General features: G+C 30.8%; 1 protein-coding gene across 2 annotated transcripts in view; it reads left to right on the top strand.

Moving 5' to 3' along the window:
• The window catches only part of Calx (sodium/calcium exchanger 3), a 99,942-nt gene extending 86,624 nt beyond the window's left edge, over window positions 1–13,318 (top strand). Inside the window, exons 3-8 of one of the 2 annotated variants that reach the window (XM_085189056.1) lie at window positions 3,971–4,086; window positions 4,165–4,264; window positions 6,682–6,774; window positions 7,606–7,764; window positions 8,118–8,289; window positions 8,770–13,318. In XM_085189056.1, coding sequence (XP_085045182.1) covers window positions 3,971–4,086; window positions 4,165–4,264; window positions 6,682–6,774; window positions 7,606–7,764; window positions 8,118–8,289; window positions 8,770–8,974 — 845 coding nt within the window. In that variant the 3' untranslated portion in view covers window positions 8,975–13,318. Of the gene's footprint in view, window positions 1–3,937; window positions 4,087–4,164; window positions 4,265–6,681; window positions 6,775–7,605; window positions 7,765–8,117; window positions 8,290–8,769 lie in introns of both variants that reach the window. The other variant, XM_085189055.1, reaches the window with a different exon arrangement.
• Window positions 13,319–13,690: the final 372 nt, after the last annotated feature.

The raw sequence follows: 13,690 nt of genomic DNA, 5'->3' as shown, positions 1-13,690 counted from the left end.
TCCAGGTTCCCTCTGTTTACCCTGCTACAACGGGGATACAGCCGTGAAGCTTAAAAAATAAGATTCGTTTATTCCACAAGAATGAATAGAATTCGCACTTTAGTTTATAAGAATTTCTAGGATCCTTTGTGAGCATTTTCAATATCGTCAAAAGCATGGAAACTTGGTATCTACCTACTGTAGAATTTATTTTCTTATACCTTTTCTAAGCCGTTAAACGTATTTTTCATACACTTGTTTTCTTAAGCTTTCCTTTTAAAAGTTTTAAAGCACTTTCTATATAGAAATATTGTATTTCTTTAAGAATGGCGATTGTTATAACAATTTATTCCCACGAAATATTAAGCATGGTGGGTGATACACCTTAATTTTTGATTAGAAATCTTAAATTGTAAATAATCTTTTGTATATATTTCTTTGTTTGAATGCTTACAATGCACCTATGTAAGTATGCATGTATATAATTATCTAATATACAAAATTTTTCTTCACCTTTCCTCGCACGCTTGTCGGATGGACTGTCTGTCTGTACCAAGTAAGCGTTTGTATATAAATATATATATATAAGTGATATGCTAGTTCTTCACAATCACTGTAGAAAAGCTAATATGTTGCCTCATATATTAAGTATTTTATAATGCTATTTTATTTATAATACCTTTTATTTTTTTGTATATTAATATTTTTCTATACAGGTTGTTGTGGAAGTAAGTATAGTTTGTGTAGGCTAAGTTTTTTTATAAATATAAGTTTTATTTTAAGATATATTTTAAAATTGTTCATTTTAGGTTATTTTCTAATATAACTAACTTAAGGCAGTTATTGAAATAATTGTATCGGTTTATTAGTCGATGTCAGCAGTCCAGAAAAGTTGGAGTGGACAAAATTAAAGCTCTAGAAAGAAAATACTCGTGATAAAAGCCGAGAAACTAAGATCGTACATAGATAGAAACATAAACAGACACTACAACATTTTTTATAACTGGGAAATGGAACCATTAAGAGCTGGCAGACCAATTTAACCTGAGCTAATTGCTAATCACTAGAGGTTATTTGATTTACAATTGGCAGAGGCCAAACAACTTGTCGAGCTGTATAATGCATAATATCTGCATTTCATACTATTGTTCCATCATAACGACAGAGTAATACGAGGCACAGTCCTCTGTCTGTTTAATAATATAGAAGTGAAATTGTTCTCCTAATTTCATCTCTAATGAGAAAATAGAGTAACTTTGCTTCAAATTGAGTTAGTAGGAAAGAGTTTATCTATTATCTATGGAGGCCAGTCGTGGGGCTGGGGCATGAGAGTGGAACTGTAAACGAGACAATGCGTGGGTTCGATTCCCACTCGAGGAAATTAAATATTTAATATTTGCAATGACTCGCTCTGATAAAGATAGGTAAAGCCCAGCGTTTTATTCCGTCACTCAACCAGCAATACTTCATCCGGCAGATGGTGGGAACCTAGTAGGTTAGGTTCCCTCTAACTACCCTGTTATATGGGGGATACAGTATGAATCTGAAAAAAATTGTGATTCTTTTTTTTTGATGAGAAAATCAAATTTTCTTAGCGGAATATTGGATATATATTGGAGAGTCCATATTAAGTTAATCGTTATAATTTACTGCATTATATAAAACTTTGGATTATTTCGATAACAACACCCACGTATACCCACTAACGTGTTCTAGCGAAGCTGTAGATAAGGATTACTTATGACTACTACTAAAATTAAAGAAAATCTGCAAATATACTAAAAAACCATTAAATGTATAGAAAAGAATGATTCATTTCTATGTAAAGTTATCCTTAAAAACATAGAAGATCCCTATTAATAAAATAATGCCAGTTTTTAAACAAATATATAGACAACCGTCAAATGGTCAATTAAAATTAATGTCCATTAATTCATTCCGTTCCACTGGAACGCCTATGAAAGTAATTGAACGGGTACAAATCAAATTAATGAATTCGAAAGATAATTAAACCAGATTGCGTTATATATCGTGGTGACATTTCTATTATATAATAGCTTAAATTTACTATATTAATAATGTTTTTGTTAACGTTAATTGCAATTATAGGGTGTATTGAATAACTGACAGACAATGCAAAAGGCACAGACGAAACTACCGGACTTATATATATATATAAAGAGATTTTTTCGAAATTACTGTAAAATTCCATTCCATGGAATATTCCATTTTACGTTTTAAAGTCTACTTAAACGACGACGAGTGTATATTGGGTAACTGACAACCATTCAAAATAAGTGCATAAACACTATTTTACAGACATATGTGTAAAATTGGAAATAATTAACTTCTAGCCACAGTTAAGGAAAAATAACAATTTACTTATTTTTTAAGGCAATAAAGTAATATTAAAACCTAAACGTCGGTTTAGACTTTTTGTGGTTCAGTATTTCGTTTTTTTTTCTTAAGTAATTTTTTTTCAACACTATTTACTTTGTCGTTTATTAATATAAGATTATATCTAGAGCCTTATGTTTCTCACACTTTATTATATTAACAAATATTTAGTATGACTGGAAATCAAACCTGCAGCCTCTGATTTCAGAGTCACTTAGCAATAGATAGCCTACAGGGCAGCTACTGAAAAAAATATTTATTAATTTTCCACTTGGTTCTAATTAAAATATTTTCTTTTAATATCATGTAAGGTATTTAATTACGTCTTATAGACATATATCGTATTTTAGTCTTGCTATTATTATTTTTTGTAAAGCTATTAAATGTTTTTATGCGGATCATCCGTGCGCAAGACTGGTGTACCCTGCGGACGAATGGTACCCATGAACCCAGTGGAATATTATACCTGTATGAGACTTGCCATGTAAATACAAACTCTGCTCTAGAATTATACGCAATAATCAACTCGAGAAATGTTACTTGAAAAATAGTATATTTCTTGTTCCTACGAAGAGCTACTAAAACAGTAAGTATAAAAACAACTCCAAATTAAATTTTCGTGAACAAATTACTTCGTGTAGAAGTTATATCGTGTATTTCAAATGGTTATGTTAAAAAGGCCGTTACGTTTATTCTGTAAACACACAGAACTAAAATTGGAATGGAATACCTCATTAATAAAGATAGATCTATATTTTATCAAACAAACACCGACCCTAGTAAAATAATAACACTATGCAAAAGGAGTACAGGCCGCGCTACAACCGGGTGAACCGACGACCTTAAAAAGAACGGGAATCCTCTGGATTCAAAAGGGCGCAGGACCGGACGGAGTGGCGAGCATTAGGGGAGGCCTATGTCCAACAGTGGACTCTGAAAGACTGATGGATGGATGGATGTAAAAAAACCCAAAAAAATATTTGGAATATCGGAAAATTCTTTCTTCGAACCTTCAATTTCCTTTACAACTTAATACAATTTCTATTTTAGCTTCCATCTTAGGAATCATGGCTGTATCGTGTGGAATTATAGGAACATTACAGCTATTTAACTTGGTAATGGGATAATTGTTTTCAAGGGAAATGTGTTCTTAGCGTTTTACGATTGAATTTTCTAGTAATTGCTGAGCAAAGCTTAATTACTATGGTTTTACAGTTTATTTTTCTTCATACCATTTCTGCTAGCATAAAATTTAGGTACCATAGCATTTCCAATATTTCAATGTCGACAATACTCGTTTATATCAATCATAAAGGCGTAGAAGCTTACAATGTAGAACGATCATTAATTTTTCAGGTCAAAACGTCTCAATTTCTGAAATAATTAATTTAATTTTGTAATGATTTTTACAGATATTTCATACATCATTAAATTTGATCTACAATTGTTTATATAATAAATTAAAACTCCTTCAAAAATCTTGTATATTTATGTGCTGTAAAAATCATCATACTCTACTAGGTAATTATCATTTATGATTCTAATTAAGAATATTCTACAGATGACAATCGCCCTGTGCTTTCTGATAATGAAGTGGAACATCTAACTACCCTTCCGGAAGAAGAAGCTGTGGTTGCCCTGATGGGGTATCCCCGACCTGGTGAGATAACTCGGGCGCAGCTCAGGATTAAAGAGAGTAAGGAGTTTAAAGTAAGTAAATCTTTTTTAAAAAGAAATAGTAGTATAGAACAATTTCAGCATTGACCAAATGAAACTTTTCCTTTACAGAACACTGTAGATAAGTTAGTACAAAGAGCCAACGCCTCAATTATAATTGGGACGTCGTCTTGGAAAGAACAGTTTACTGAAGCTTTGACAGCGAGTTCAGGTATGTCCTTTTATGGTTTGAAAAGTTTGTTTTTAGAAGAAGAAATACTAAAATAGAAGGAAAAGGTACAAATTAAAAGAAAAATTTAAGCCGTAGTGGCGCAGGGGCAGAAGCGTACGACTGTGCGGTGTTGGTTCGATTCCCACTCGGGGAAATGAAATAATTGATGTTTTCATTTTTTCGCTCTTGTAACAAGGCAAAGCTCTGCGTTGAGATCCACCAGTCAATGCCTTCAGAGTTTGGCGTAAACTGGGGAACCAAAAAATTGGAACGGAGTGTCTTGAAGTAGGTTCCCAGGTCCCCTCTGCCAACCCTGCTATTTGCAGGATTACGGGGTAAAGTTAAAAAAATACTAGAGTTGTTAGTTTTGCGACATAGTTTGCATGAAGGCACGAACCGCCTATAAAATGTAAAATCTGATTTTTCTCGTTTCCATAGGAATTTCAATAAATTCAATTTCGTATGTGCGTTGTATGTCAGTCACTCAGTAACGGAAGGATTTTGTGAAAAAAAAAATGTAGAGGCCGACGAGGCGCTGGGTTACAAGCGAGCCAATGTGGACGCGACGGTTTTAGGTTCGATTCCCACTCGGAGGAATAAAATATTAACAATTTTTGGCTCTGATGACAAGACAGCCTTCCTTCCTTCTGCCTACTCTGCTATATTCGGAATAGAGCATAACGCTATAAAAAAAATAATTAACGACTGGAATATTATATTGAGGCCGTCGTAGTACAGGGGTGTGACTATAACACGTTACAGTGGGTTTGTGGGTTCGATCCCCGCTAGGTGTCTGACGCTAAGGTAAAAAGTTCGGCGTTGAGTTCAGCCACTAAACACGCAATGCCTCGAATAATTCGGCGGAGAATGCGAAACGGAGTGTTTTAACACTAGATTCCCTCTGCACATAATTAACTAAGCAGAATCTATTTAAATAGTTAACTATACCGTTAACACTACCATCACAATACTAATTCCCAATTCCCAAGGTAAATTTTCTCAAAAAATTATAAATTTAAAACTACGACAGTGTGAAATAGAACAGAGAATCTATTGCAAAAAATAAAAAGAAAAAAAGTAAGCATACACTCACAAAGGTTCAATCGGAGCGAATAACGCTGATGGAAAACTAACCGCACTCCTATTCAATTGATCTGATGTAGAGATATTTTCATGGCGAAAAGTGGAATTTGCATTAAAAATTCTTTACAACTACGGATGTTATTTTGAGGTTTTCAATAATTTTAAAATCTTGGAATTAAGAATTTAAAAAAATTAAATTAAGAAAAAAATAATAAGCACGATTATTGCTATATGCTAAAAGTTTACTGCAGGGAATTATACGTGAAAGTTTTTATTTTCATGTTACTCTTTCAAATGATCTTATTAATATAACAATTTTCCCGTTAGTGAGTGACTGATAGAAAATATATAAAGCCAGGCGGCGTAGAACGCTGAAACTAGTCATGTAGAGACCTTTGAGGTGTAGGCGTGCACTAAGGGAGGTTTTCCCGAACTTATAACAGTGTATGGAAAAAGGTTGATTTTATTTTTAGTAGTTCCCGCAAACATAGTTGTGGGTTACTTAACTAATTTCTTTTAAAGAGGATTAGTATAAGCTAATTATAAATTTATTATATTATCCAATTTTTATATTGTTTATAATACAAATATAATAATTAATTAAAGCAACTAAATAATAACCGGGATATGAACCTGCAATCACAATATCCACATTAAATTTTACTAACCAACCAAAAAGTGTACATAAAGTTAAAAACCACTTAAAAAGCACTTTAAATATCAAATTTCAGTTATTCTTTTAGTTATTTTTCAAATACTACCAAATTTTCTAAAACAGTATTCCGAGGCAAATGTTACGAGGTTATAACAGACCGCGTAAGCTTCCACGTATGGCTGAGCCCGTATGACGTTTTATACGGTTTATTCATTCAATTTCGAAATGCTGTCTATTCTCTGGTATTATTTCCGTTGGTTGTAACAATTTTTATTATCCCGTTGGATTTGTGGTTAGCTTGTAGGTACATGTTTGTTAGGTGTTGAGAAAAAAGTTACATACAGGTCACAGATTATAGTTTTTAGGGTTCCGTAACTTAAATAAAAATAGAAACCCTTATAGGATTAATTTGTAGTTTTTGAGAAGATTGTTTGAGTCTACGATTTCTAAAGTTGTGCATAAAAAAATGTTCTTTGAAGTCAATGTAATCGAAAGATGTCATCTATCTATCTATCTTTTTTGTGGAATTTTGTATGATAATTAGCAGTTACCTTTGGGTTACTTTACGAAATACGTTAGATTTTTTTACCTGACTGCGGAGATCAAAGACCAATGTGTACCAATGTTTATTTTAAAATATTATATTATACATATTTTAACACATGATTTGTTTGTTCAGACAATCCAGACGAGCCCCCATCGTGTTCGGACTACGTTCTGCATATATTTACATTATTCTGGAAAATTATATTTGCCTTTGTTCCCCCTACAGGTAAAGTATACATTTCAGTTACTTTTATAATATGCATACCATATATAAATATATTAGGCATCTTTTCTGGGATTCCTTACTTACAAAGTTGGTAAATAATATTTACTAACAATAACATAACAGAATATTTTATACAACCGTCTTGGTACAGCAGAACGGTGCCTGACTATACTCTGGGTTCTATTTCCATTCGGAGGATGATAATTTTTATTTCTTCAACACAAAAATGGGGAACCAAATGTCTTAACACTAGGTTCTCTCTGACTATCCTACTATATGCGGGATTCAACGTTGTTATATATACTAGTATATAAGTAAATAAATAATTTTAAGCAAATAGGTTCTATATTAAATTTAATAATAACTCAAATGCTGAATAAACCGTACTTACATTATTATACAATGTATTCATACAAAACAAAAGCTATCATTATTATAATATTCATATGATCGCGATCGTGGTAAACTTGGCACGCAATGCTCACAGCTTGATCTCTATTCGGAATGGATTGATATGTAGTAAGTATATTGGATTGCGGTGTTTAATTACGCAAACAATATGTAATTGGTGGGAATTAAACGAAAATTTATAAAGAAAGTCTGACATTACATTCTCTTTATTAGGGATTCTTAAAAGTATTTTAACTTGCTAATTAGATAAAGAAAGATGTCACAATTAAAAAAAATATTACGTCGTTTTCGAATTCGAGATTCTCTCTTTCGGGAAAAGACAATTAACAAATATAAGTATAATAATAAAATAAAAAAACATAACTATATAGATGTCTAACAAAAATCACATCAATTTTACTTACCAGAATATTTTTCCAGATATCGGCGGCGGCTACGTCTGCTTCGTAGTGTCAATTATTTGCATTGGCCTCGTGACCGCGGTCATCGGGGACGTCGCGTCTCACTTCGGCTGCACACTTGGCATTAAGGATTCCGTCACTGCCATCATATTTGTGGCTTTGGGAACTAGTATACCTGGTATTTACTGATTTTAGACTTCATTTGATATTTTGGTCTGGAAATTTTAATTTGATATTTTGATTTTGGGCTTTTATCTGGAAACTTCTTGATTAATATGGTTTCATTTTGGTTCTAGCATCTGTAAGATTTATAATAAAATATTTATTTGTTTTCTGTTACTGGAATGTAGTAAGTGTAAAAGTGAAAAGTGAGAGTAATAAAAAACTAAAACATAAAAATTGTAAGGCTGTAAATATTAGATTTTCTGAATATAATTATTTTGTATTTTGTTATTTAATATAGTAACATATGCGAATATGTATAATTAATGAGATGTTACTTTCCATGCTTTATGATACAATAATTTCCAGACACATTCGCCAGTAAAGTAGCTGCCATCCAAGACAAGCACGCTGATGCATCAGTCGGGAACGTGACAGGTTCTAACGCGGTGAATGTGTTCCTGGGAATCGGGGTCGCGTGGACCGTCGCAGCTATCGTTCATTGGAGTAAGAATGAAAAGTTCCATGTAGAACCTGGAAAGTAAGTTAAAATTATTTCTGAGATAGATATAAATATTTTTAATCTTCCCGTTGAATCCCGAATATAGGTAGTAGGCAGTGGCGGAGGAACACAACATCTAACTGTAAACGCGACAGTTATGAGTTTCATTTCCACTTAGGGGAAGGATTCGAAATTTATCGTAATTTATTTCCTTGCTCTGGAAACAAGATAAAGCGTTGCGTTGAGTAGCACCACTCAACACACAATGTTTTGAAAATTTGTCGGAAAGTGGGAAAAGGAGTAATCTATTCCTACCTTTTAACGCTTTGGTGTTCTAGCAAAGAGAGACAATGAATTCCGCCATTGAACATGCCATGCTTCCACAATTCGGCAGAAATGAGGAACGGAGTGTCTTAACACTAAGTTCCCTCTGCCTACCCTGCTATATAATTCTATATTTAATAGATAACACATGAGCATGTAATCGACAGCTGTTATAATACCGTGCATTGTTCACAGCCTGGCTTTCAGCGTTACGATGTTCTGTTCCGAAGCAGTTCTAGCCGTTATAGTATTAGTGCTCCGTAGAAGAAAATCAGTAGGCGGAGAGTTGGGAGGACCTCGCACTGTCAAACTTGTGACCTCAATGTTCTTCTTCTCTCTATGGCTGACATACCTCACCATGTCTACTCTGGAAGCTTATGGCTATATAAAAGGATTTTAAACGTTGAGCTTGGCTTGAACCGCTTCGTTCGGATTGGCTTTCCAAAATTTCATAATAAATTTACTATCGAAATAGATTAGCTCATTTAAAATTCAAAAAAATTCTATTTCTTCTCCTCTATTCTATATAATTATTTGTGGAATGGAGCGGTTATTCATAAAAAAAGTTTAAACTATAGGAAATAAGTTTCCAAAGTTATATTTAACAACTAGTTGAGGCGGTGTGCTCAAATGTACAGGCTTAGATGTCCAATGTGTTTCCCTTCCTCTAGATATTTCTCTTTCAGATTTCTTGTATCTTATCTTGTATGTAGCCTTGGAGGCTGTGGTAATGGTCTAAGTAGGTAACAAATGAAATCTATAAATATATGTAAGTGTATTGAGAAATTATCAGATCCGTAGTCCAAATTATAGAATATATTTATAAGGTTTAGATTTTACTAGTGATGTACTTCTTTATATATATATTTATAGCTATTTGTTTTATTTTACATGAATTATATAATATTAACAGTATTATAACGATGAAAGCTGTTGTGCTTATTTCTATACAGCACCTACATTTTAATAATTTAAGAAAAATCCTTTTTATTAGTAAAAAGTATATTTAAATGAATCGGTACATCACTAGTAAAATGATTTCCGAATACGGGCTACATTTTAACTGAGATATATTTGTGTCGTGTGTTCTGAAGTAAAATAGAAGCTTAAATATATTGTTTGTTATATGTAGACGATATACTTCAAGTACACATTCTTAATAACATTAAATTAAATGTAAGAAGTGACAAACAGAGAGAAAAATAGAATTTGAGTGAAAAAATATTATTAAACATGAGAAGATTTTAACCTCAAGCTATCATGGTGTAGTGGCATAGCATATGATTGTGAACACGGTGGATTTGCTTCTCAACAGGGGGAATGAATTATGGGTTCCTTACCTTTAGTACCTTCCTTTAGTTTAGTTCCCTACCTTTAGGTTCACTCTGCCTACCCTGCTATATGGAATGCCAACGTAAAGCTATAAAAATATATAACCTTTTATAGCAAAAATCCATAACGTATTTCATATTTCTTATACTCTTACTGTCGGTGATTCTGTAAGGGTGGATCTACACTATAGTGCACATCGTTCGTTTTCTCATCCGGTCTCATCTTGTAAAATCTTCTTGACTGGAACAAAAGAATGATATCTCATTTTTTTATCATATAATAATATTTTCACAGACAGATAAAACTGAGAACGAACCGTAAGTGACGTTATAGTGTGTATCCAGCCTAACAATAAATAAAAAATAGAATAGTGTTGTGTCACTATTACAAAACGTAAAGTAAACAGTAAAAATGTCTGTTACTTTCACCCTAATAGATGTGTACTTAAAGTATCTATAAATAAAATATATTATAATTAACTGAGCCATTATAGGTGATAAAGACAGCTTATCGATAGATTTAATCAAAGTGACGTCACTATGTTTTTATATATTAGTGTTGTATATAAGCGTACAGATAATAAAATGGATGTATGCAATTTTTTTATATATATTAGAATATATGTATGTGTTAGATGTCCTATAATAATTCTATTATTTATTTATTTTTATAACCATTGCCCCAAATTTTTTAATTGCAAGATTTTTAATTAAATAAACAACTATTTCCTGTTACTCCTGCTTGGTGTTTCCTATAGATATATAGTATTTTCTTAGATATTCACCCAAATCGATGTACTTTAACTAACTTACGTAACTAACATATTTTTACTATAAAAAAATAATAATCCCTATTTAGTTAGAACTGTCATCAGTTAAATAGCTGTTTAAGCTATCAAAGAAAAGATTATACGCTTTAACATACATAGAATATTGATAATAAGACACTATAGAGAAAGTCGTGATAGAAAATGCACATAGTTCTAACAATACATTATTTTAAATATATTAATATCTCGTTTATTTAGTTTAACAATGACGTAATGGCATTTTTTTATAATAAATATGTCAACAACACACTTGGTTTGAGTCTTCTAAAATTAAAAAAAAGTGCAAATGCGTCGTTGTTGTACCAAATTACCAATATTATAAAATACTCTTGATGCCTCTTCTCCGCTTGCTTAATCTATGGTCAGGAAGATTAGACACAGAGCATGTTCTAATTCGAAAAAACAACGAAAATTTCAAAAATATATTATAATTTAATTCACAGATATTCTAAACAGTCATTTATATTATTAATGTTTCTAAATAAATCATTCATTTTTGGAAAAATATGCTACTTTTTTTACTTTATCTTTACCGTGTTTTAGATTGTTTTTAAAAGTTTTCTATATCTCTGGACCAATATTCGTTTCGAATTTATTTATATTAGAATATTTTATAATCTATCTCCTTCTATCTTCTTAGATTTTCTATACGTATTTATCTGTAGTTGTTTGCTATCTCTTTCTAATTTGTATATTGTATAATGATATTGAACATGTAGAACTATTGATACATTAATCAAAATACCATTTCAACAAAAAAGTTAAATCCTTAAAATATATAAATTTCAAAATTTATATTATAATTGAAATCGTTGCGAAAAAAAACTTTTTTTTTTATTAAAATGTTTAAAGAATGTTTATGTCCTTATAAAAATTTTAATATAAAATGTATTTTCTGGTTATATTCTTTTAAATAGTTTATTAATGCTAGAAACTATACTTCTTAAAAACATTATATTTACATATTTAATTTGCCACATAGTACATTGTTTTTGAAACGCCGTCCGCTTAAACAAATATTTGAATATGTATTCACATAATATAATTATGATTATGTATAATAAATTAATTTATTAGTACATCGAATTATAACATAAGCAAAATTTAATATTTTTGTTAATTTAAGTAACTGATTTTTGTTAATTTTGATATCTTCGAAAATGAACGTTAATATTTTTTTAAGAAATTGATTATTATCTACTTTGTTTCATCATAACGTGAAAGATATTTTTGGATAATTTTTGTTTATGGTATCTTAAGTTATAAGTATTCATTTTGACTTACAAAAAGCGTTATATGCCTTTCATACGCTTTGTAATTTAAATAATTTCGTGATACTTAACTATTTTCATTTATAATTTAAAGGAATGTTAGTAATGTTTAGGATATTACTGAAAATTTTCCACTTACGAAGCAGCATTAGTCTACTGTTAAATTAAATCAGACTACGACTGTTTAGGTCGTAGACTCGATCATTAGCTCCAGACTGCTTGTTGCCTTTACTATTTTATTTTTTGACATATTTATAAAAATAATTAAAAACATTATAACACCTGAAAACGCTACATTTAAATTAACTGATAACTTTTTTAACTTAATCTAAAAAAAGAAATACTAAACAACGTGCAGTATTTATTTTTAATTTACGTTATTTTTTTCGTTCTTTGAAATCAAATAAATAAAATGACCTAGCCATAACAGTAACCAAACACATAATAGATAACTATGAAATATGCACCAAAAATAAATAAAATTACATATATGTCGCATATAACTAGTAAGTTAATCTATTTATTGTACCTAATAAAATAAATATTATATACTATTCTATACATTTTCTTATTCCTAGTAGTTTTATCTCTTAGAAGTAAACTACAAATTCCTCTTAGACTTTCCAATTTGTGTTGTATATGATAATACTTTTTTTTCAGAAAACATTTTTTATGTACAATTCGAGTCTTTAGTTTTTTGGGCAAAGAAATAAAATAAACAGAAATGACATTGAATATTATAATAAAACAAAATATATAAAAAAAATGGCGCTACACAGTACTCTGAATAAATTAAAATAAAAAACATTCGCATTTTAATTTTTATTTTTTTTCCCAATCTAATTTGACAGAACGTAGCGTTGGGAAAAAAAGTTTTGTTAGCAAATTAAATTAAATAATAATAAAAATAAGATTTAAGAATACATTATTTCTACAATACTTATTTAATTTCTCGAATTCGGGTAGAACGCGGAGCTGAAGTCTCTGCCTACCCTGCGTCAAACGTTCCACGCTTTATCCTACTTATAAATGCGGGATAGTGCGTGAAACTGAAAAAAATCGTATATTAGCTACCCTTATGAATATTACAAATTATATAAGTAATAAAAAAATGTTTCTGGAAAAAAAATATCAGAAAAATATATATGAAAATGGCTTAATGTCTCCTAATATTTTATCTTCGATGTCGTTTGTATGTATGTATGTATGTATGTATGTACTTGTATGTAAATGAACAGCACGCCAATAAAACGTTGTAGTTGTTTTGATAATTATTATTGTTATATAAATTAAAGTGTTTGTTAAGTACTTATTTAATGGTGTTTTATTTTATCCCCAAAAAAATTAATTTCTCCTTTAAAATTAAAATCACTTTAGACTTTTAAAAGACTTTTTTGTAGGAATAAAAAGATATTGATGGAATTACATATATTTATTGTTTATTTAATTATGGTAGCAGCGGCGCAGAGGCACGAGCGTGCAACTGTAAACGGTCCTGAGTTCGATGCTCACTCGGGAGTATGAAATTCTGAGGAAGATCTGAGGAAGATCTAAACACCAGGATTATCGCACATTCTTATAATAGTACAAATTTGGAAGTTTGTGAGGATGGATGGATGTAATGGTACAAATGTACCATTTACACACAAAAACTACTGAACGGATTTTGATAAAACTTTACAGT

This window comes from Heliconius melpomene, chromosome 8 (genome assembly GCF_056956725.1).
Source record: "Heliconius melpomene rosina isolate 202511_hmr_F chromosome 8, ASM5695672v1, whole genome shotgun sequence".
NCBI classification, from domain to species: domain Eukaryota; kingdom Metazoa; phylum Arthropoda; class Insecta; order Lepidoptera; family Nymphalidae; genus Heliconius; species Heliconius melpomene.
The sequence above is the reverse complement of the archived record's forward strand: the minus strand, read 5'-3'. Positions and strand labels throughout refer to the sequence as shown.